The 25,777-nt window shown below is 43.2% G+C and overlaps 1 protein-coding gene across 2 annotated transcripts in view; it reads right to left on the reverse strand.

The window, feature by feature from the left end:
- Positions 1-457: 457 nt before the first annotated feature.
- Positions 458-25,777, reverse strand: part of tmtc3 (transmembrane O-mannosyltransferase targeting cadherins 3) — a 241,361-nt gene continuing 216,041 nt past the window's right edge. For both annotated transcript variants that reach the window (XM_084334576.1, XM_084334577.1), the window contains exons 13-14: positions 9,239-9,465; positions 458-1,591 (exon numbers count right to left, since the gene is read on the reverse strand). In XM_084334576.1, the coding sequence (XP_084190702.1) occupies positions 702-1,591; positions 9,239-9,465 (1,117 nt within the window). In that variant the 3' untranslated portion in view covers positions 458-701. The remainder of the gene's footprint in view (positions 1,592-9,238; positions 9,466-25,777) is intronic.

Below are 25,777 nucleotides of genomic sequence, written 5' to 3' on the forward strand. Positions count from 1 at the left end.
TGAAGTAGCTGGAAACACTAGTTAAACGTTAAATAGAGACAAAGACAACAAACAAACCTTGAGCCTTGCAAACAGGCAAATGTGGTTGTAGTGTCATTTACTTTTAATGTGAGCTGGACTATTTTGAGGCACACACACACACACATCATCCTGCCTTGAGTGGAGCTAGGGAACACGTCATTTCCTTTAATTGTCCATGATACAATCATTTCCATTTTTTAAAACAATAATAATTATGCCAGGAGTGAAGTCACATCTTAAAAAAAAAAAACTCCAGTGATAAACAATGAGCACACATGGCAAATCAAAACAAAGAACATAAATAACTATTATGGGATATGGCGAAATTATATTCAGATGAAGTCCACACATTGACATCTGCGTCCGTGATCAGATTTAAATATATTCATCCCAGCGATAGTGCTTTTTTCCCCAATGATCCACATGTGCCGATCCACATGTGCCGTGTGAATAACACAGTTTCCCTTCTAGTCATTATTGGTATTAAAATATATTGGTATTAAAATAATTAGACCGAGGTGGCCTTTTAACGTCGAAACAGCAAAGTCAAAATTGAAAAGGTAATGGATTAAAGAATGCACATGGGGTGTTTCTACTGGGGGGGGGGGGGGCAATGCCATCTGAATCTGAAGCATCGAATATCTCTATAAAAGTAGTCCCGCTATGAATAACAGCACTAGTCAATCACCGCTCAATATGCGCTCGATCTCCTCCAGTCTCTTCAGCGCCGCCGCCCTTTTCTGCTCTATGTCTTTAATCTCTTTTGTGGATTTGCTCTTAGTCCGCTTGTCGGCCTGGCCACCGTCCAGCCCCTCTGCCTGCTCCTCTCCCCCCCCCACGCCCCCGAGGCTCTCTGCAGAGGATTTCCGCACATTCTTCTCACCTCCAGCCCCTTTCCCAACACCAGTGCCACCCCTCCCTTCCTCTCCCTGGACAACCTCCTCCTCCTTCCCTTCCTGCACTCCCTTACCCCTCCTCTCCTCCTTGGGCTGCGCGGTGGCTCCCTCTGCTGAGCCGAGCGGCCGCACCCCCGCCGCGCTCATGGCGGCCATCTTGCCGCGCACGATGCTCAGGTGGCGGCGCACGTACTCCTCGTTGGGCGCCAGCGCCAGTGTCTCCTCCAGGCAGCGCTCGGCGCGCGGCAGGTTGCGCTCCTCGAAGTACACCACGCACAGGTTGTGCTTGCCTTGGACGTTGGTGGGGTCCATGTGCAGGATGCGCTCGAAGCAGGCCTTGGCGCCGCGCGTGTCCTTCTTGTGGTTCATCAGGATGTCGCCCTTGAGGATCAGGCCCTTCACGTGCTCCGGGTGGTGGCGGAGGAGCTCGTCGAGCGCGGGCAGCGCGTCCAGCTCGCGGCCCGACTGAGAGTAGAGCAGCGCCAGGTTGAAGAGGGCGCTGCGGAAGCCCGTCTGCAGCCCGATGGCCTTGCGCATCCAGCGCTCCGCCGCCGCGTTCTCGCTGGCGTCCATGGCCAGCATGCCCAGGTTGAAGTAGCCGTTGGCGTCGTCCGGCTCCTCCTCCACGTAGGTGAGGAAGCGGCGGTTCGCTTCGGGGCGGAACCTGGGCTCACCTGCGACACGGACCGGAGAAATGGTTAGAATGGTTAGAAGACCATCATCACTCACCCACTTTTGTTTTGCTTACAATAGTTAGACAATCCTACTTTTGAAGTGCATACAAAACGGAGTGGCTTAACAGCGTTTCACGGTTATTTATTTTTATTTATATTTATTTTGGTCTTTGTCATCATGTCTTTTTCATGAAGGGATTTTGCCTGTTTGCAACTTTCCAGCTACAACTAAGTTGACTGGTCATGAAGTCACGTTGATGTGGTCCTGAAGTGAAGTGACATATAATAGACTGCTCTCGACTAAAGGCGTTCTTAGTCGACTAATCAATTCGCTGATTTCATCCATCAGTTAAATATTTTTTTAATAACTTTTTTTATTACATAACTAATCTGCATGAAACCAAGTCTATGGTTGACAAATTAATTGAGGAAAACTAATTAATTGACTAATCGATGAGGGAGCAACCATAATAGTAGTAACAACTCAACTTCCTTTTCAGGTAGACCTTCACCTGAGATATCGCATGCGAAACAAGCTGAAAGACTCATTAGCCACCTCTATCAAACTGTTTGTAACAAACGGTTTGCACTACGGCAAATGGTCCCCGACTAAGGATTTGTATAGTCGCCAAAATTAGCCGATAGTCTAATAGTAATAGTAATATTAGTCGACTATATAATTATTTTTTTAATCATTACATTTAGGCTGTGGGGGTGCTTAATGTCTGAAGGAGTCGACGGAAGGCTTCTTGTCCTCTGCGAAAGCATGCAATTGGTCCACTGATGGATACATCTTGATATTTGTCTAGTCTAGTGTGTTCATTAGATGGGTGAAATCCTCTTTCAGTGCCTCTGTGCCTGTTTTCTTAGGCAGTTAGCCTCTGTTATGCATGCCATTAGCGTTATGTATGTTATGTATATTTCAGTGGATACTGTGATACTGTGAATGTGAATAATGTAAGTTTCAGTAGATAGTAAATTATAACACTACCTTATGCATACTGCACCTTATGTGACACTGTGAATACTGTGAATATATTTTTCAGCTAGTTAGATAGTAAATTATATTGACCTATTTGTTTACACTGCTTGTGTTGTTTTTACTACCTGTACCCCCCCCCTTCCCCCATGCTGCTATGATGCCTGAATTTCCCCAAGGGGATCAATAAAGGAATATCTTATCTTAGCCACGCTTCTATGCCTCTTTTATTTTGGAAAGAATGATAAAAAAAAAGTAAAAAAAATAATAATATATATATATATATATATACATATAATAATTATAATATATATATATATATTTTTTGCATTCGACTAAGAGGTTGGCAGTAGACTACGGCTCCTTTCGATCGATTAGTCGACTATTCGACTAATAGGGGTCAGCCCTAGTTTGCACTTGGGTTGCCCGAGTGGTTTATAGGGCGAAATGCATATTGTACTATAGCAAACGGCAACACAGGGGCAAAGCCTTTTCAAGCAGCCTGAACCAACAGTCACACCTGTTGGTAAATATTACATTATACATTTTCCATCTTACAGCTCCAATGGGAACTGAAACCTGCCAGCTCCGGCAGCGCTCACAGCCAAGTCGCTGAAACCCATCCCTCTCGTGAACCCTGGCACACCCTCTCACTTTCAGTTATCAAAGAACAAGGGGCACAAGTAAGGGCATGTATCATTAATAAGTGTCCTAAAAGCGATTGGTTTTGATTAGTGCTGTCAGGCGATTAAAATAATTAATCGCATATTAATCGCATAACCATTTTATGCCTGATATTCTATATTCTATAATCATATTTCAAATGGCATGTGTCCAGATGGCAGAATTCAGTACTGTATCTACAAAACCTTTTTAATCATCTTCCATCTATTAATTTGCTTCGATTTTTCAGGTCTGGTCAATTTTAGCATGGTGTTATTCACAGTCAAAGATAAAAAAAAAAATTTATTGATATTCTCATTTGGTTCATTACAATTTACTCAAGCCTAATTAAATACATAGTATTTCTGACACTGGGAATACACTCCCTGAGATCCATAGATGTCCCTAGAATCACATACCAAGAACATGCAAATGGACCATATTAAAAAAAAGTCTGTAAATGTGTATTCTACGTTCTTATGGAATGAATGAGATACAAATTTTTTCTATTAAATTATTTTTTTTCTTTTGTAATTAATTTTGAGTAAATTTTCATGACGCGATAATTTTCTGTGTAATTAATTAATCGAATTAACGCGATAAACTGACAGCCCTAGTTTTAATAGTTCATCAGTGAGCTGGATGCAATCCTACCTGGAGGGGAGAAAACAGATGGTGTAGGTAAACGGTACACTATCCCCCCCCTCCCAGTGAGCTGTGGTGTTCCACAAGGAAGCATACTAGGACAGCTACTGTTCCTAATTTATACAAATGACATGTCATCAGCTTGTGACTGCAACTTGTTCCTGTTTGCGGACGACTCAGCCCTGCTGGTCTCTGACAGGGACAAGTTACAGGTTGAAAAAGCCCTCAGCTCTGAACTCGGCAGAATCTGCACCTGGCTCGCTGATAACAAACTATCATTACACCTGGGTAAAACAGAGTCCATTCTCTTTGGATCAAATAACAAACTCAGCAAGGCCAACGTGTCTGTTATAGTGGGTGACAATATTGTCACAAGGAATGAGGAAATTACATACCTGGGTTCCATCCTAGAGGCAAATATTTCCTGTGACAAAATGGCAACCAATGTAATCAAAAAAGTCCACAAATAAACAAGATTCTTGTACCGGATCTCCTCTCTGGTAAACAAGAATACCCTGAAGACTGAATAACAGGAGCACTCATTCAAGGGTACTACGACTATGCTTGCACCTCATGGTACCAAAGCACCTCAAAGGCACTAAAAACAAGATTACAAACATCACAAAACAAACTGGTCAGACTACTGCTTGACCTTACTCCTAAAACCCACCTCAACCCTGCCCATTTTGACAACCTAGGATTGCTTAGAGTAGACGACAGAGTACAGCAACTTGCAATGGGCCTGGTCTACAAGATACACTACACCACTAATGTCTCTTTTCCACTGCATGGTACCTACTCGACTCTACTCTTTCTTTTCGGTTTTCCATTGCCAAAATTTGCGGATGGTACCTGGTACCGGGTACTTTTTTAGTACTTGCTTTGTCGAGGTTCCAAGCGGGTAGAAGTGATACCAAAAAGGGACATGAAACACTGCAGACCAATGATTGTCAGAAACATACTATGTTTCTCAGAAACCAAACTTGACTTATCAGTAACAGACCAGGAAATTGAATTAGAGAACTATTCTTTAGTCCGCAATGACAGGAACAGGCATGGAGGAGGTGTCTGTATGTACATCCATCAAGACACCAAATTTATTAACCGTACAGACCTAGATCATGAGGCTATTGAAACTGTTTTTGTAGAAATTCTATTTGAAAGGGCTAAATCTGTTCTAGTCGGCACAATTTACAGACCGCCAGACCAAAATGGCTTTTATGACGTGTTGGATGCGTGCTTAGCTGGAGTTGAGGATACAGAAATGATTCTTATTGGGGATTGGAACACGGATATGCAACAAAAAGATGCACCCGTCTTCAAATCCTACAATAGGTTTTGTGATCTGCACGGCCTCAGCCAACTAATCACACAACCCACACGTGTGTGTGAGTCAACTCAGACTACCATTGACCTCATCCTGACCTCTGACAAGTCCAAGATCGCCAATAAAGGGGTTATAGCATGCGGGTTAAGTGATCATTATATGATATTCTGTACGCGCAAAAAGCTAAAACAAAAGGCTGGCTGTCACAAAACAGTCACATCTAGAGACCTAAAAACCTACTCTAGCGAGGCCTTTAACCTTGAACTGGAAAGTCTGGACTGGTCAGATGAGCTCAATGGTACACTGGTTGAAGAAACATGGCTTGGCTTCAAAACCAAATTTTCAACGATACTAAACAACATGGCCCCCCTAAGAACCACCAGGGTAAAAAATCGCGCTAAGCCGTGGATGCACGCTGAAATACTGACCGCTATGAAAACCAGAGACAAAAAATGCTCTGAGTTTCGTAAAAGTCAGTCAAAGCTTACCATAAGCACGAGCAGTGAACTCCAAGCCCACGTGACTGAACTCAAACTGGAAAGAAACAGACTAAGAAATGACGTAAACTCCATGATCAAAACAGCAAAGAAAAAATTCATCAATGACAAAACCGAGGAAAACAAAAACAAACCGCGTGAACTTTGGAAATTACTCAATAACCGACTAGGCTGCAGTAAAAAACTTAAAACCAGATTCTCAAACATAAACATAAAGACGGACAACACGCTCATCACAGAAAAGCTGGATGTAGCCAATTACTTAAATAGTTTCTTCACAAACATAGCCACAACACTGGTAAACAAACTACCCTCCCACTCAGGGCATTATGGGGTATAACACATAGTAGCATACTACAAGAACCTAGGGGTCCACAAAGACGACTTCAAACTGGAAATGGTAACAACAGATGAGGTACTCAAAAAACTGAGCGCCCTCCAACCCAACAAGGCCACTGGCCATGACAACATCCCCTCCAAATTCCTCAGAGACTCAGCAGCCGCCATCACCAAAGTCATCACACACATAATAAACCTCTCCATAAAACAGGGACACGTCCCCAAGGACTTCAAAATTGCGAGAGTGACCCCTCTGCACAAAAAAGGCAGTAAATTAGACCCAGGCAACTACCGCCCTGTTTCTATCCTTACCTCCATCTCGAAAGTCATGGAAAAAATTGTATACGAACAGGTCGAAAAATACCTTGCGGAAAATAATCTAATCTACGAATTCCAATCTGGCTTCAGAACATCCCACTCCACTGACACATGCCTTCTCTATTTAAACGACCACATCAAACAAGAGGTGGACGCGGGCAAATACTGCGGCATGGTCATGCTGGACCTACAAAAGGCCTTCGACACTGTCAATCACACCATTCTGATTGACAAGCTAAAAGCAATTGGTTTTGATAGTCTATCAGTGAGCTGGATGCAATCCTACCTGGAGGGGAGAGAGCAGATGGTGGAGGTAAACGGTACCCTATCCCCCCCCCTCACAGTAAACTGTGGTGTTCCACAAGGAAGCATACTAGGTCCGCTACTGTTCCTAATTTATGCAAATGACATGTCGTCAGCTTGTGACTGCAACTTGTTCCTGTTTGCGGACGACTCAGCCCTGCTGGTCTCTGACAAGAACAAGTTACAGGTTGAAAAAACCCTCAGCTCAGAACTAGGCAAAATCTGCATATGGCTCGCTGATAACAAACTATCATTACACATGGGCAAAACAGAGTCCATTCTCTTCGGTTCAAATAACAAACTCAGCAAGACCGACGGCTTCTCAGTTACAGTGGGTGACAATATTGTCACAAGGAAAGAAGATATTACCTACCTGGGTTCCATCCTAGAGGCAAATCTTTCCTGTGACAAAATGGCATCCAATGTAATAAAAAAAGTCAACCAAAGAACTTGTTTCTTGTACCGGATCTCCTCACTGGTAAACAAGAATACCCTGAAGACTCTAGCAGGAGCACTCATTCAAGGGTACTATGACTATGCTTGCACCTCATGGTACCAAAGCACCTCAAAGGCGCTAAAAACAAAATTACAAACATCTCAAAACAAACTGGTCAGACTACTGCTTGACCTTACTCCTAGAACCCACCTCACCCCTGCCCACTTTGACAACCTAGGATGGCTTAGAGTAGACGACAGAGTACAGCAACTTGCAATGGGCCTGGTCTACAAGATACACTACACGACCAAGGTACCCATGTACATGACAAAATACTTCCCAAAGGTCAGTGAATACCACGATCACAACACCAGAGGGAGCTCCACAAATCATGTTAAACCCAGATTCGGCTCAAACAAGGGACTAAACACGTTTCGCAATTATGCCACATCAATGTGGAACGCCCTACCCAAAGCTGTAAAGGAATGTGAATCACTACCCACTTTCAAAAACACTCTCAAAAAACACCTAAGGGAGACTGCAACTCGAAACTGGCCCCTGTAAATGTCCGAACACAACCCCCTCCAATGTACAGTAAATTACCAAGTATGGTCTTGTCAATAATCCAATGTACAGTGTTGTTTGTACAGTTGTACAGTGTCCCCCACCCACCCCTCCTACCCAACCCCCCCCCCCCCCCCCCCACTCCTACCCAACCCCCCCCCCCCCCATTCCTACCCAACCCCCCCCCCACCCACCCAACCACCTCCAATGTACAGTCCCCACCCACCCCTCCTACCCAACCCCCCCCCCCCCACTCCTACCCAACCCCCCCTTTCTCTGCACATAACGTAAATTGTTAAACTAGTGCTTCAGCTTCTGTACCATCAAGTATGGTAAAGCAACAGTCTATGATGCTCACAGCATTAGAGCAGCCAGCCAGTGGTTTTACAAAACCAGTGTATCACATCTAACAAATGCAGGCTGAACTATTCAATTATATCAACTGTAACTATTAAATTGTTTTTATAAATGTCTCTCTATAAACATACAATCAGTCTCTCTTTAACATGTAAATTAACTGTAAATCTGGCAAATAAGAGCTTTTGCTCTGCCACCATCAACCCTCCTGTACCTAGTCGAAGCGTCGGCTAGTGTTGTGATTCCAGATGCTTTCAATGCAATTGGATGTGCTGTTTTTAGCGGTAGACAGTATTTTGTTTCCTCCGCATATGAATGTTGTGAAGTAGTGACTGAGCCTACGTTTAGACAAGCGTTTTGGGATGGAAGTCTGAACAGAAACCGCAAAAGTTTCACTTTTAATTTTGCCAAGCGTTTTGGGGTGGAATTCTCCGGACGACGGAGCCCTGCTGTCACACGATTGGCGCATATGAGACATGACGTGCTGTGAAGACCCGCCCTACTCTGCCTCTGATTCGCAGACTGTGGATGGGGAATGTGATTGGACCAAAGCAGAGTCACTCACAGACAGAGGCTCCAGTCACGCCGCGGGACACATTCTTGTATTTAACCTTTTCACTGCCACACAACGTCACTCCCAAATAAGAAAAACAGCTCAAAATGTATTTTTGACTGTCGAAAACTAAATAAAATACTGCATTCCGCCTGCATTATGAATTTATGATGAGATAGTAACGAAATAGTAACGCACAGCCACTTGGACAAGTAACTGCAATCAGATTACTGGCTTTTAAAGATTAACGCGTTAGATTACTATTTTCGGGGAAAAGTAATCAGATTACAATAACGCGTTACTTAGTAACGCGTTACTGGCATTACTGATCGTCTCCCAGATGACATCAGGGATTTTGGAATGGACTCAATGAAAATGGATGGGGGAAAAAAAATATTCCAGTCCACATTTTCCAGTCCACTGATGCAGCCGATATTAACGTTAACATTGTCGCCGATGGTGGCATTCAAGCACTAAGTCGTGTGCCCCCTGGTGGCACTGAAAGTGTTAAAAACTGTGTGTATTGAGCCATACTGTATTGTAACCATTCTGCAATCTGTTAATAAAATAATCAATCAATCAATCCAAATCTACGACTAGAAAATTTCACCGGTGGGAGCTTGGGTTTGATTCAGAGGGGATCATCGGATCTTTGTTCTCACTCACCAGACTCCTGCATGAGCAGGGCGGAGTTGAAGAGCGCCAGCTTGTGGCGGGGGTTGAGGTCCAGGGCGTGGTTGAAGTTCTTCAAGGCCTCCGAAGGCTCCTTCATCTCGATGTTGACGATAGCCAGATTGTACCACAGGTCAGCGTTGGTGTGGTCCAGCTCCAGGGCGCGGAGGTAGGCGTCCCGGGCCTCCGTGGGCTTGTTCATCTTCAGTAAGAGCTCCCCTCTGCAATCAAACAGATCAAAAACACAAAGACGGGTCGAAACAGGACAAAAGGTTGTTGAGTTGACAACTGATATGCCGTCACCTTTATGGCAAGAATGAACGTTCCACGGAGGCGTATTAATTACCGTTTTACTAGGGGTGGGAATCACCAGTTTCATCATGATACGATACGATATCGATTCTTTGGACAACGATACAATATTTGCCGATATCACCAAAGTCTCTCACGATACAATACGATTCGATTAGATTCAGGTGCCTGCAATCGATATGAGATGATATCATATGCCCATTTAACACAATCAGTAACATTTAGATCAACTAAAAAACGGTAACGAAAATATCATTTGACATTTGTATTTTTGAGCTCTTCCAGACATTTAAAGGAAAATCAATCTATTGTTTTTAATACAAATAGACCTCCTGTTCACTGTAAAGTGCCACGTTTTGATATATTGAGCTTTAAACTTTAAGCTCCATTTTTTGGAACTCAAAACTCACAACCTAAAACCCCTCCCTACCTCCCTCTCCCAAACCGTTCCTACAACAATTTGTTGATGTTGCATGATCATGTATAGGCCTACATTTATTATGTATTATATTGTTTATGTTTAAATAACATTTAAACATCAAACTCCTCTGACCTCATCTGGTCTTTCCAAAGACGCGCGCACACACACACACAGAAAGGGAGAATGCTATGCTGTAACGTCTACACCAGGGGTCAGCAACCTTTTTGACATGGAGTGCCTGTTTGAAATATAGTTGTAACTAGTGTGCCTCAACAATATTCCATGCATCGTACATTTTTTCCCCTCATAATGAGGTCTTTTTAATGATAATTTTTACATTATTACATCATTATTGTTATTGTTATTATTAACAATATTATTATGATGGTTGTATCAACCCTAAATCTGAATGGGGGGGGGGGAATGCAATGCAGACAAACAGCTGCATACAGTGCGACCATTTCACTCACATTTTCCCATTCATTTTTGGACACATCACACACCATCGGTGTGTGTACTGTACGTGTGCTGTCATAGCTCCACCTACAGGCCTAATGGAGAACACCAGGAGAACACCAGGATGTGAATGGGGGGTGAATGTGAGGTATATCGTGTAAATAAGTTTTGATTGATTGCAAGACTACACTGTAAAAAAATAAATAATAATAAGTTACCAGAACTTACAAATATTGAGTTCAGTTACTGTGCATTAAGGTTTTCAGTTTTCAATCCATAATAAGTTAACAGAAAAATAAGTACACAACCACATTATTTCAACCTAATAAAACTATGTTTATTGTCATTGTTTTAAGAACACAAGTTGACTTGGTAATACTCACATTTTGAGTAAAGAAATTGCTTTTAACATGTGCAATGTTCAATGAAATAGAAAAATAAATAATACAATTTGTTGATTAATCCCACTGGTCACAATGGTGACCGTAATAATGTTTTTTGTTATAAGGCTCTGCAAATGTTACTGAATGATGTAGCAATGTATTTCCAGCTAAATTGAAATAATAAACAAATAAAGGGTCTCAATTAAATATGTGGTAGTAAAAAGAACCTGTGGGAGGATTTCAACAAGATAAATGCGACAACAGTGCAAAATATTTCACTATAATATTTCAAAGCAATTTTTATTTTTTTATATATATATATATATATATATATTTTTTTTATGCTGCCCCCTGTGCCTATGAAAATGGCCTTGCGTGCCTATGCAGGCACGAGTGCCTAGGGTTGCCTACCCCTGGTCTACACACACGGAGCTACTGCTGTTGTTCTTGGGCGGATATGAGACTCGCCACAGGATTTTCAAAATAAGAGTATCGATATGAATCGATCTTATTACATTGCATCGATCCGATTCGATCGTTGATAATTACATCGATGTATCGATCTGGATCGATGTATCGTCCCACCCCTACGTTTTACACAACCGATTTCCACTTAACCCTTTAATCGCCAATGACGTGTTTAGACGTCATTCCTTGCCATGCGTAATCTGCCAATGACGTCGTACAGCGTCTTTGAGATCAATATTTAAAAAATCTGTCATGGCAATCATATTTCACCCACGGAGACTTGACGGGTGCTGTAGATCTCCTCTCAACTCTCCAACGGTTCAAGACCGCCATCTGGTGGCCGATCGGCGAGTTGCCAAAACCGGAAGTGAGCGGCCGGAAGTGGTGCTCACCCATACTCCATCTCGACACACTGGATAATCAATCGGTTGCCATAATTCTATAAACAACGTTATTTGGACGTATATAGTATTATACAACCTGGAAATGGATCGCATATATCAACATCCCATAATAGCAATCTTTTTGCTCCATGCTCATCACCCAACGCTACGAGGAGACTGGGGTGAGTTTCAGCCCGTTTGTTTACCATTTTCTATACAAACTGCTATGATCACCCATACTACATGATTCATTTAACGTCGGTCATTGCATTATAAACGACCCCCCCCCCCCCCCCTCCGGTCAACATCAGATGACGAGTCATGACGTTTAGGACCTTGTACAATTGAAATTTTTTATCTGACGTCAATCGGTATCAAACTACATTTGATGATCTAATATATGCATTTATGGCTATAACTCACGTTCTATGGAATGCTGCAGAAAACGATAAAAACATATTTATACTTTAGACCATATTTTAGTATGAATGTGTGAATGAAAAAGTAGAACGTTGCTACATCCTAAACGATAGATACTTGATGTTGAATGGGCCATAGTAATGTCAATCACAAAAGTGAAGTCCAACGCCTTTCAGACAAGTTTCTTTGGTGCTCAACAGCAGAGGACAGTACATATAAAGCAGGGCTTCGAAATAGACTACCTGAGGAGCACTCATAACACTGCACGCTTACTGCAGGGCGGTGACTGACGTTTGGACAAGCGTCTTCCTCAGAGACAACAGCAGAACAAAGAAAAAGAGGGAGGTGTATATATCATCTCACACAATTAGGTAATTGATAGCCACAAAAAAGAAATAAATATATAGATGAAGAAAGAAAGAAAGAAATAGATAAAGAAAAAATAAAGATAAAGAAAAATCAAGAATAAGTAATGGCACTCATCACAATTAGCAAATAATTATAATAAAATTAGAGGTGGGCATAGATAATTTTTTTTATCTAGATTAATCTATCTGCAATCCTGGATTTAATCTAGATTAAAATGGCCAAAAAAAAAAATCTGCCGAAGGCATTCAAAATATGTGTGTTCTACCCAAATAATGACCAGAAGTAAGTCCTTACTTTTTCTTTCCTACTTATGTTTCTCAGGCCAGGTGGCCCATTACACCATGAGCCCATCTCCCGTTTCCAAAATGCATTACAGACTGTTGGAAAAAGCTGTTTTTCTATGATAATTGGTAATGAAATATCAAAATAATGTTCAATAAGATGTACTTGTGTTTAATAAGTTGTTTTATTCAGAAGTTAACACAAATAAATAATATTACCAGTACAGTACAGTATCTAGCACACTCTCAGGAGCAAAACAGAAAGAAGCATTTCAAACTTGAACTATGTGACATGGCTTGACTCAATCAGTCCAATGGCAATCTCTATTTCTCCTTCTTCCACCAGTCACTCAGGCAGACCAGCTTGTTTTATGTAGCGGTGTCTACTTATAGTGCCTATAATATTTTTCCCGTTGGGTGCCAGACAGGGCCAAACCCTGCCAATGCAAATCAACTGCTCCAGTGGAGTTGCTCAGTGGCCAATGGTGTCAACTGTGGTTGTACTGGGCAGCTCCCAGGTGTGAATGGAACTGTGTGAATGTGAAGCAGGGCGTTCCTGAAAAAGAGCATCTGTGCTCAGCGAACCTACCCTGGGTAAATAAAGGTAAAAAAAAATAAAAATTAACTGCGTCAATTATATTATCACGCGATACTAGTATCGCGTTAACGCCTTTAACGGCCCAGCTCTAAATAAAATGCATATCAACAATGTTTCCCCTATAGGCAGGGTGGGTGGCCTCAGTATTCCCTAGATATAGTATTCAGTATTATTTAGTGGCCCTTACATCACACCTACAAAGTATCCTGGGGAAACGTTGCATTGATTAATCCCAGGGCTCGAAATTGCAACCGTATTGGTCGCATATGCTCCCGAAATTGTATCTGTGCAACCTCAAAATATAATTGGGAGCATTTTTTTGGGAGTGCAAATAATTGTTCTGGTGCAACCTCCTTCCACCCTCACCGAACTGTACATTCGCTAGTTTTTACACTCAGTATGTGCCTTGTGAGTTGACAGTGACCATTCTAACCAATCAAACGTGATTTTAGATTGGTTAATATTAGCCTTCAATCACTCCATTTCGTGGTCTGTCCGCCATGTGGCGAGTAACAAAATAGTAATGTAAAATAATTAAAACTGCTGTGTGTTTTGTTCTTACGACAGGCCTAATTTGTGGCTTGTTTACCGACCAGGGTTTCCGTTAGAAAAAATTGTTGCCGGTCTCAGGGTCCGGTAGATTTAAATCTACCGGTCAAATGAGAGAAATTCCGGTCAGAGTTTATTGAGCTTAAAAATAATTGACATCCTCAAGGCATGTAGATTTATAATATTTTAACTTAAAACTAGGCTACTTTTGCGTATACAATCATTATATTCCAAATAAAATAAGTCCCGAGACTCCGTGCTGCTGCCGACTTTAAATCAAATAGGTGTCTGTGGGCAGTCGCCCGACATTAATAAACAGCAGTCTGTTATAATCACATTTTTATGAGCTAACGAATTCCGTTATATTGGACATTTGTATTAATTATATCAAGCGAAGAACTGAGAAATTTGGCAGAGAGAGACGGCAACATTATCGTGGGTTTGCGTGATGACACTCTCTCCACCTCGCAACGACTTATTTGCAAAGAGTATGGCGCTGCAGACCAGCAGATTCAGCTGTTTTAAGGCTCTATCTGGGGACCGCTCAACAGCGCCCCCCACCCAACAGCTGAATTGCCAATGGCTGAATTGGAGTACTGCACTTTGCCGGTACAGATGGGTGGGTTATGGTGGTTTCTGCGGCTCTGCAGCTGCATGCAGTCGCAAATCTAGCAGCAGCCAGCTCGGTGTCATTATTATACCTGCTTGGTGAAGCAACGATGAAACAAATGTAATGATTGTTTCGTTCATCGCATAGGCTATTTAATTTTAGCCTATTTTAATACAATTCAAATAATCAAATTGTGCTTAGAGGGAATTATTTTCACCGGACACTAAGACCGGAGAGATTAAATATGTCGGACTTCAACAGATTTTGCCGGTCAAATACCGGTAATTACCGGCTAACGGAAACGCTGTTACCGACGTCACATCCGCTACTCCTCTGACTGCACGTCGTTAGCTGCTATAACAATTAGCTAACGTTAGCTTAATAATGTTAAATGGGTTATAAATATATGGAACTATGGATGAAGTAAGCCGACGCTAAAAAGAAAACCCAACGCGGCAGCGAGAGTGGGACCACCTAACAAAACAAAGTTTCGAGAGGAGTGGTAGTTTGGAGATGGCGGTGTTTCAAGAGACTGGCTACAGCATGATGCTGGGCTGTAGCGATGAGTTGTTCCGTGTGGTATGTGCCGCAAGTATGTCAAAAAGAAAAACAGAAACAACACGTTTGTCATCGGTAGTAAATCAATGAAGCTGGAATCCATTCGTGACCATGAACAGAGCCATTGTCACATTGGCTGCACGTCTGTGTCCTGGATTCAATTGGAGCCTCTCCTCAAGACACTTTCTAACAACCTGCCCACTGTACCAAGATATCAGAGACAGAGACATATACTTCCCATGAATTGCAAACAGCCAAAGAGAGTTTGAAAACATGACAAATTACGGAAAACTCCCATACCTACTGGGTGGAGTACAGCAATGTGCAACTGTACAGGAAAGGACATCCAATGGAATACAACCACCATAAAGGCTGTCAATCATGCAAGTATTCCTGCACTACCTGTACTGTACTGATCTCTGTACATATCTGACAAACAAGCACATACCTTTAAATACACTTGAAAGACTGCTGCTGTTTCTAAACATTATATTAAGTTATCTGTACTTACTTACATGTACACATAGATATATGTGTCATATGTACAGTATATGCGTCTTATCTTTTGAGTTAGTCTTTACATTTTATATTATATATAATAATTTTTTTGGCCGCTAATAAATATGTGTGGCAAGTATTTTCGGGCCCTGATTACATATATGTGTGCACTTTCTTCAACCTCAAACCTGAATTCCTTAGCAACCCGTGTTACCAAGTAAACAAATCACAGAACGATAGCCACGTTAGTTAGCCAGCACCAACCAGGTCCCGACGTTAGCTCTCAGAACGATAGCCACGTTAGTTAGCCAGCACCAGCCAGGTAGGTAGGTAGGTAGGTTTTATTTAGACTCCAAAACATATACAGATCATTACTCCATTATACATTTTTGTCAAGGATAGAAACGAAAAAGGACTTATTTACATCGTTGTCCTTGGGTGTCAAGGATGCTAGAAACACACATACAACTCATTACAGAATTAATCACAATTATTATCTTTGCATAATAATAATGGCACAACCCATAATTAGTACAAACAAAGCACATTTGTTGTTACAATGTTCCTTTATGCCGAAAGTCAGTGAGTTTCAGGAAGCACCCTCGGGGGAGGGAATTTGGGGGATGGGAGGGAGGGCGGAGAGTGGGGGGTGGGAGTTAAGGATAGGGTAGTGGCTTAGGGTTTGGGCGTGTGAGGCAGTCGAGGGTTCCACCCCTCCTTCCGTGCACGGCGCCAGTCGTGCTCGTGGGGGGGAGGTTTGCGTGAGGATGGGGAGGGGGGGGGCCTGCCATCCATCTTATCTTCAGACAGTCAGATACTGTCCCGTCCTTGGTTGCGATGGGTACGGACATCATAAACCAGGTCTTATCTTGACTTCTTCTCCTCGGCCTCTTTCAATTGACCTCGAACATTCTTTCTTTTCTTCCACAGACCTGAGTTTTGTGGCGGGGGGGGGGGGGGGGTGTTGCATCAGGTTACAATGATTCCTGTGATGCTTTAATTTAATCCAAATCTCTCTTCTTTGTCGCGGTCCTAATGTCCTGCGCGACCCCCAACATGATTTGACCTCTTAATTGTTCATCGGCTGTGTGTTGAGCGAGCCGCTTTGCCAGTTCAATGTGGGCATTTTCCAATCTTGCTACTACTTGAAGGCAGCAAATCCAAATCCAAATTGCGATCGCTCCCCAACCGATCAGAAAGATGACGAGGAGATACAGATCCTCAACATCTTCAATCTCAATAGAATATAGGCATTTTGATCGCCAATTATTCCAACTGTCGATTGCAAACCCGGCCTGGAATGTCCCTATCGGACATAATGGTTCGGTCGCACTTTGTTTTCTTGAAGAGAAAATTCGATCCACTGCTGCAAAACCCCAGCTTACTAGTTGATCCATTGATTGATTGAGTAGGAAGTCAGGTATATTGAAGAAAAAGTAGAATGTCCACACCGTCAAGGAGGCAGTTGTAAGGCAGTTGTAAGTAGAGATCCACACCGTTATTAATTGCAGCTTAGAGTCCACACCGTCGAGAGAAGCAGAAAGACAGAGCTGGTGTACGGAGATAAAAACGGCTGCAGGGAGGAGGGTAGAGGAGGCCTTGGAGGGCAGGGAGGAGAGATAAAAAATGCGACTGCTCTCTGGGGAGGTTAGAATCCCGACTCTCAGAACGATAGCCACGTTAGTTAGCCAGCACCAGCCAGGTCCCGACGTTAGCTCTCAGAACGATAGCCACGTTAGTTAGCCAGCACCAGCCAGGTCACGACGTTAGCTCTCAGAACGATAGCCACGTTAGTTAGCCAGCACCAGCCAGGTCCTGACGTTAGCGCTCAGAACGATAGCCACGTAACCCTCTGCTGGCGCATGCTGTGCACTACAATCAACTCCGTGTCAGTGTAATAGCAGTATGTGACGTCACGGTATTGAGAATCATACCGGCGGGATCCTGGTATACCGTAATACCATCATACCGCCCAAGCCTAGTGCTCCTACATTTTTGCTGGTGCTCCCAACTTTTTAAAGTTGGGAGCACCAGTGCTACCAAGTAAAAAAGTTTATTTCGAGCCCTGAATCCATATCATTATTTACAAATATGTACATATTGTGACAAGCCTTGTGGTGTTCAGGCTCGACACGGACCAAAACCAACAATTCCAATGTCCACACAAGCAAAATTTCAATAAACAAATGATATTTATTGATCTGCAGTACAAGTCCAATGGGCAATAGAGTGGTCATACACACAACAGTCCAGGGTCAATACACGTTCCAGGCTCTCGTACTGTGACAGAGTGGGTCTGTCACTGACGCCGGGGCAGCACGCACACACACATACACACAACATTCACTCATATACATTCATACATAATCAAACATGCATACATATCCATTAATCTAAGCATACATGCATTTATACATACATTCATATATCCATTCATACATACATTTATTTATTGTTGTTGTGTTGTGTATATATATTTATTTGTTGTGTTGTGTATAAATATTTATTTATTGGGTTGTGTATATGTATTGGTATGGGAGGTTGTTTTTATATAATGTGTAGGAAACGGCAATCCATTTTATGTGTAGCACCTGTGTAGTTTTGTGTTAATTAATTATGTGTGGCACCTGTGGAGGGGGAGGAGTGCAGGTGTCATGAGGGCTGCGTGCTCAAGGTTCTAGGTCCTTGCCCTGCATCAGTTACACTGAAGGTGACTGAGGGAAGTGCCGTATGTGTATTGTTAGTCTGTTTGTCTCTGTGGTGGTGCTTCACCAGATAACGGTTGCAAAGTGGGTAACTAGGGAAGCGCCACCCAGTAAGTGTTTTGTCTATCAGATGCCGTTATTGTGGAACGCATCTGATAAGACTGCAGAGGTAGAGTATAGTTTAGTTATTTATTTAGATTAAGTCACTTGTTTATGTAATGTCACCTCTGCACTTGGAAGGCTGGGAAATAAAAACAACACCAAGATCATTTTTCCGACTACGCCATCGTTTGTGTGACTTTGGAGGGGCGAGGAGAAGGACCCCGTCACAAAAAGGGAATGTTCAATACTCAGGGTTTGTCGTCCGGTCCAGGGTCAGATTCACAAGGGGGTATTCTCAGCCAGTCCAGGGTCCAGTAACACGAACACCTTCTCGCTCTAACCTCTCCTTCAAACTTCCACTTAATTCACAAACTCAGTATCTCACAGTCTCTCAACGAACTCTGCTCCTTCCTCACCTCCACTCAACTCTTCTGTCTCTCCTAGGGTTTTATGCTGTGTGTCTTGTGTGTGTGTGGGATGTGGGTGATCACGTGGTGCACAGGTGTATTCCATCAGTCCTAATCAACTCCTTAATTAACTCTCCTCTGCCCGTGGCAGTAGTATCTCCCTTCCTCCACGTAGCCATGGGATGATATCTGCCACAATATTGACAAATATTGATTACAACAGAGACTAGGGACTATTAGAGAAAGCAGGAGACACATGTCAGTCACCCCCCCTGCAGTAAACGTGCAGACTTTACGAGTGCTCCAGTGTTTTACTTTGGGTAGTCTTTGAAGAGCCAATATGCTAATGTCCCAATCACATCAACAACAAGCAAACAGAGAAGAGCTGAAAAGAGAAACAAAAAGTCTGTCTCTCTTTTCATCTCACAGGGCTGTCCTCATCTAAAGACATAGTGGTAGTAGCTCAAAACTAGATCACAACCTTTACTCAATCAATCAATCAGATTTATTTATAGAGCATGTTTAACATGACACATGTCAACCAGAGGGTAGATACACATAGATACATCTAGACAACATATAGACAACAATCACATCTCAGTTTTACCAGAGGACACACAAGCAAACACACAGGAAAACAGGGAACATCGGGAAAAGCTAGTAGTAGTAGGTAGAAGTGGGTTTTGAGTCTAGATTTGAAGGCATCTGTTGAATTACTGACAAATTCTAAATTAGAATCACTTGGTTCACACTTGGTACATTTGTGCACATACAAGGAATCTGTAACCCATCCCAACTATAGTTTTAGTTGTAGTGCCAGTGCCATGGTCAAGGGCAATGACAGGAGTATGTGCCTAGTTTCCACCGTGACCGCTTCTCACATTTTTACCCATCTACAAAGGCATAGAATCCTGTGCAGGGTCCTCTTTAAATATAGTATCAAAGACTGAAGCATATTGGTGAATATAAATAGTATTGTCATGTCACACTGCTTGTACATGAAAGACTGCATATTTGGCTTCCGGTATGAGAGCGGAGGAGTAGCACGCATGCGGTGAGGCTCCTGGTCAAAAGAGCGAAAAAACGGAGAAATAAGGACCCGCAAAGTGACGAAAAGTGATTAAAAATGAAGATGCAAACGAGAAGGAAGGAGGAGAAAACAAATATGAAGGAAAGAGAAATGGAGAACTCACAGGAAGAGGAGAGTTCGATGGAGCAGAACCCCCGAGGCGAGACCGAGAAGGAGCAGGCGGAGGAAGGGGGAGTCTCGGCTGAGACAGACAAGGAAATGCCAGGATGGGCCGTGCTCATGCAGGCCGGGATATTGGCGACCATGAAATTGAACTCGGACACGATGCAGGCGAACATGAAACTGAACTCTGACACAATAAGAAATTATATTGGGAAGTTACGGGAGGAATTGAGGAAGGAACAGGAGGACTTCAGAGGTGAAATGAATACAGAAATCAAAAGGGTGGATGAGAAGATGGCGGAACAGGACAGTAACGTAACAGAGGTACAGACTAGAACGGCGCAGATGGAGGAATGGAGCACAGAGATACACAAGGTGTTAACGTGTGCGATTCAAAAGCAAGAACAGATGGAGACAAAGATATCGGACATGGAGGGGAGGTCACGGAGAAATAACATCAGAATATGGGGATTGAAAGAAGGAGTCGAAGGGGAATCGGTGATCCAATATGTGGAAGAGCTTATCAAGGAACAACTGAAGGAGACGGGACTGGAAAAAATGGAGATACAGAGGGCCCACAGGGCGTTGGCTCCGAGACCGAAACCGGACAGACCTCCGAGGGCGGTGATTATTAACTTTCTGAGGTTTGAGATTAAGGAGTTGATACTCAGAACCGCGTGGACCAAAAAGATAGAAATCGAGGGGAAAAGACTGTCGTTTGATCAAGATTACTAGACAGCGGTGGCAATAACACGCAGGTCCTACGCGGGACTGAAGAGAATTCTGAAAGAAAACGAAATGAAATTCCAGTCACCCATGACCTCGCTAAGGATTCACTGGAAGGAAGGGACGGTGACATACGCGACGGCGCGGGAGGCGGCGGAGGAGATGAGGCGACGGGGGATGCAGATGGCGGAGGACGGAGAGGGAAGGAGACAGGAGGGCCAGACGCGGAGCCTGCAGCAGAGATTGGAGGGGGCACGCAGATGGACCAGAGTGGGAGATCGAGGCCCGGGAGAGGAGGGAGGAGAGAGGAGAAGGCCGAGGTGAGACGTGACAGACCGAAGGCGGAGACGGACGAGGAGGCCAGAGACGGAGAAGGAGGGGAGAGGAGGCGGGAGGAGACGAACGGATGAGTACACGCACGAGATTGAAAAACTATCCAAATAGAGACAAAATATAGAACTGAAATAACATATAGATAAACACACATTCCCAGGTAGAGGCAGGATATAGGAACGAACATAACGTATACATGGACACATAATACACAGGCCGACGGAGGAAATAAATGGAAATATAATTAGGTATGATAGACGGAACACAGAACATATTGAAACAAGTACATAGACACACGCTGAGAGTAACACAGTTGGAAGGGATTAAGGGGATAAATGGACATCACATAGAAAATAGAGAGGAGGAAAAGAAATTAAAAAGGGGTACACAGAAGACACCACACACGGGTTTGGGAGGAAAGAGGGACATTGGAACATATGAGCCGCATTGAGGGGGACCTAGGAAATGGGGGTCTTTGATCAGAATGAAGGACAGAGCACTTTTGACCAGGAGCACGACAGCAGTAAAAACAGTAAGAATGCTGGACAAATATGACGAGCGGTTGGGGGAAAAGGTTTCAAACCCCCAAGCCGTCAGGAGGAGGCCTCTCACTAGGAGAGCAATTACTCCTCACCCACCAGCAGGGGACAGGGGGGGACACAGGGACCCCCCGAACGCCTTGGGAGCACTTTATGTAAAGTTTATGTTTTTTATTTATGTTAATCATTATATGTATTCGGTGAAGAGAGCGGAGGCTACAACCGGAGGGGGGAATGAATGTGACATGGGGGGGACTGACAGACGAAAAAAGAAGAAAGATGACAATGGTTAAAGGTATAAAAATGATGTCGTTAAACGTTAATGGAATGAATAATGCGATAAAGAGGGGCAAAGTGATGTTGAAATGTAAAAAAAGTGAGATGGAAGTAATTTTTCTGCAGGAGACACATTTGGTAGCACAGGATCATGAGAAACTGAAGAGATTTGGATATGAAAATGCATACTATAGTTCCTTTAAACTGAACCTGAGGAGAGGAGTAATCACGTTAATCAAAAACAGTCAAATTTGAATTGATCAAGGAAGTAAGAGACAAGGAGGGAAGGTTTGTTCTGGAGAAGGGGAAAATGGAGGGCCAAATGGTTACGTTAGTGAATGTGTATGCACCCCCAGAGAGTGAGAGGGATTTATATGAGACCATTTTTGATATGATAGTGATGGAACTAGAAGGGATATTGATATGCGCGGGAGATTTTAATGTAGTACTGAATCACGACCTAGACACCACGAGTACTAGAAAAGGACGGGCACCAATCAGTAGATATATGAATATTCAGATGACGGAAATGGGAATTACAGATGTTTGGAGGGGATGCACGCCATGGACAGGGAATACACACATTACTCACACCCGCACGTGACATATGCGAGAATAGACTACTTTTTGATGACGACGGGGGACAGTTACAGGGTACGGGAGAGCAGAATAGGAGTAGCGGACATATCGGATCACAGTGCCATATATCTGACAGTAGATCTAGAAGGGAGACGGAGGAACACGATCTGGAGACTAAATGTAGGAATATTAAATAACAAGGGGGTGGTGAGTCAGATCAAGGAGGAGCCAGATATAAGGAAGAAAATGACAACGGGGCGGTAGATCCGAACATTCTATGGGACACACTGAAGGTGGTGATAAGGGGGAAATTGATGGAGAAGACAGCAATGCTGAAGAAGGCCAGAACGGAGACATATCACAATCTGATAGGGAAGCTGAAGAAGCTAGAGGGGAGACACCAGATATCAAAAGAACAGGAAACGCTCGGAGAAATCAAAGAAGTAAAGGCCAGGATAAATAGGGAATTATTGACGGAAATAGAAAAGAAAGCGAGGTTCATGAAACAAACATACTATGAAGGGGGACCAAAAGCGACCAGACTGTTGGCTAGGAGAATTAGGACGCAACAGAAGTTGAACACGATACACACAATAAGGGATACAAAGACTAATGAAATATTGAGAGACCCAGCTGAAATAGAGAGGACATTTAGAGAATACTATGAGAAACTATACACACAGCCAAAAGCAGCGGGAGAAGAGGAAATAGAAGCATATCTGGGGAAGCTAGAGTTACCATCGATAGGGAAAGAACAGAATGAAGAATTAAATAAAATAATTACGGAACGAGAACTGGAAGAGGCAATTAGTAGAGCTAAAAACAACAAGTCTCCGGGGAGCGACGGATTCCCATCGGAATTCTACAAGACATTTAGAACTGAATTAGCACCCATGTTAGGGGCGGCGTTCAGACACACGATGGAAGAGGGAAAAATGCCCCCCTCGTGGAAGGAAGCCATAATCACCACGATACCGAAGGAAGGGAAGGATAGGGAATTATGTAGTAGTTTCAGACCTGTGTCCATACTCAACGTGGATTACAAGATGTATACATCGATAATATCAAAGAGATTTGAGACGTTTATGCCAGACATTATAGATGAAGATCAAACTGGATTTATTAAAGGGAGACAGACACAGGACAACGTGAGAAAGACATTACACATAGTAGAGGAGATACAAAAACAAGGTGGTAGCGCGGTACTGATTAGCCTAGATGCAGAAAAAGCATTCGACAGTGTGAGCTGGACATTTTTATATAAAACATTGATGAGGTTCGGACTGAACGGGAGGGCGATGAAGATGATCAAGGCGCTATATCAAGAACCGACAGCGAGGGTTAAGGTGAATGGCAGCTTGACGGATAGAATCAGATTAGAGAGGGCTACCAGACAGGGATGTTGTCTCTCACCGACGCTCTTCGCCGTTTTCATAGAACCACTGGCACAACTGATCAGACAGACCGAGGACATTAAGGGAGTAAGGATAAAGGGAACGGAATATAAACTAGGCCTATTTGCGGACGACGTGATAGTATACATGAGGCAACCAGACAAGAGCTTCCCGGCACTGATGGATCTACTGAAGGAATATGGCCACTACTCAGGATACAAACTAAACGTGACAAAGACACAGACCTTAGCATGGAACTATACCCCAACGACGGAAATTAGGGAACAGTACGGGATAAGATGGGACATGGACAAGATTAAATACTTAGGGGTGAACATCACGAGAGGGGTGGAGAAACTGTTTGAGGCGAACTATACACAGATAAATCAGAACATCAAGAGAGACTTAGAGAGATGGACAGTAATGCCCTTGGACTTCAATTCAAGAATAGAGGTCATTAAAATGAACATACTATCAAGGTTACTGTACCTATTCCAGTCACTACCGATACAAATACCACAGAATCAATTCAGGGAGTGGGACAGACTGATATCGAGGTTCATATGGGCGGGGATAAGACCACGGGTCAGATATAAAACACTACAACTACCAAAGGAAGAGGGAGGGATGGCAGTACCCAGCCTACAAGATTATTATTATGCAGCACAACTGAGAGCAGTGACGTGCTGGTGTAACGACAGATATGAGGCAAGATGGAAAGACATTGAAAAAGAAGGGGAGGGATACAAGATACAAGCTCTGGTGGGAGATAGGGAACTATTCAAAGAAAAGGAGGGACTGTTAGATCCAATCACCAAATGCACCTTGACCATATGGAACAGAGTAGTAAAAACACACAAATTGGAGAAACAGACAGGGGTTCTGAGATGGGTAGCACATGACAAGAGATTCAAACCAGGGAGGTTGGACCACGGATTCAGGAGGTGGGAGAGGGGGGGGGGGGGGGGGGGGGCAACAGCGATATGCAAAATGATAGAGAAGGGGGAAATGCAAACATTACAAAAATTAAAGGAGAAATTTGGACTAGAAAACAGGGACCACTTCAGTTATCTACAGATTAGAAATTACTATAATAAAGAAATAAGAGGGGACAAGGACGAAGAACAGAATGGAATAATTAGGATGATAGTAAGGGCATACGAAGGAGGGAAAGGAAGGGTAATATCAGCACTGTACCGGGCTATAATGACCAGCAAGGGACACACGACAGACTACATAAGGGAGAAATGGGAGAGAGAACTAGAGATAGGAATAACAGGGAAGGAATGGGGTAACATATGCGAGGTGCAACATTCAACAACAGGATCGAGGATATGGAAAGAGTTTGGATGGAAAAACATAATCAGATTCTTTATAACCCCAGAGTTGAAGGGAAAGTATGCACCAACACAAAGAGCATGCTGGAGGATGTGTGGGAAGGAGGGGGCAAATCACACGCACATATTCTGGGGATGTCAGAAGCTGAAGGGGTATTGGGAGGAGATAGGGGAGGCAATGATCAGAATATTATGATACGGATTACCACAAACGGGACTGGTGCTTTACTTAGGGGACCTGACACACAAGGGAATACAGGGGGGAACAAATATTTAATAAAGATGATGTTGATATCGGCCAGAAAAGCAATAACGAGACTGTGGTACAAGGAAGACCCACCGACAATAGCACAATGGGTAGGAATAGTAGAGGAGATACAGGATATGGAGAGGATAACGCACATGCTGAGGCTACAGGAAGAGAAATTTGGGGAAAGATGGGGAAAGTGGGAAGATTATAAAGGGAACGAAAACGACATCACAGAGGAAGAACCAAATGCAACACAAGAGGGCGAAGGGTAAAGGAGGAAAGAAGTTCAAGGAGGGTCTCTGAACCCATGTCACACACTTTTGCTTTAGTTAGTATTTTCTAATATTTTTTTTGGGGTATTACAATTGTTTTATGTTTTTGTACTTT

Source organism: Notolepis coatsorum (assembly GCF_963971535.1).
Source record: "Notolepis coatsorum genome assembly, chromosome: 18".
Lineage (NCBI taxonomy): Eukaryota > Metazoa > Chordata > Actinopteri > Aulopiformes > Paralepididae > Notolepis > Notolepis coatsorum.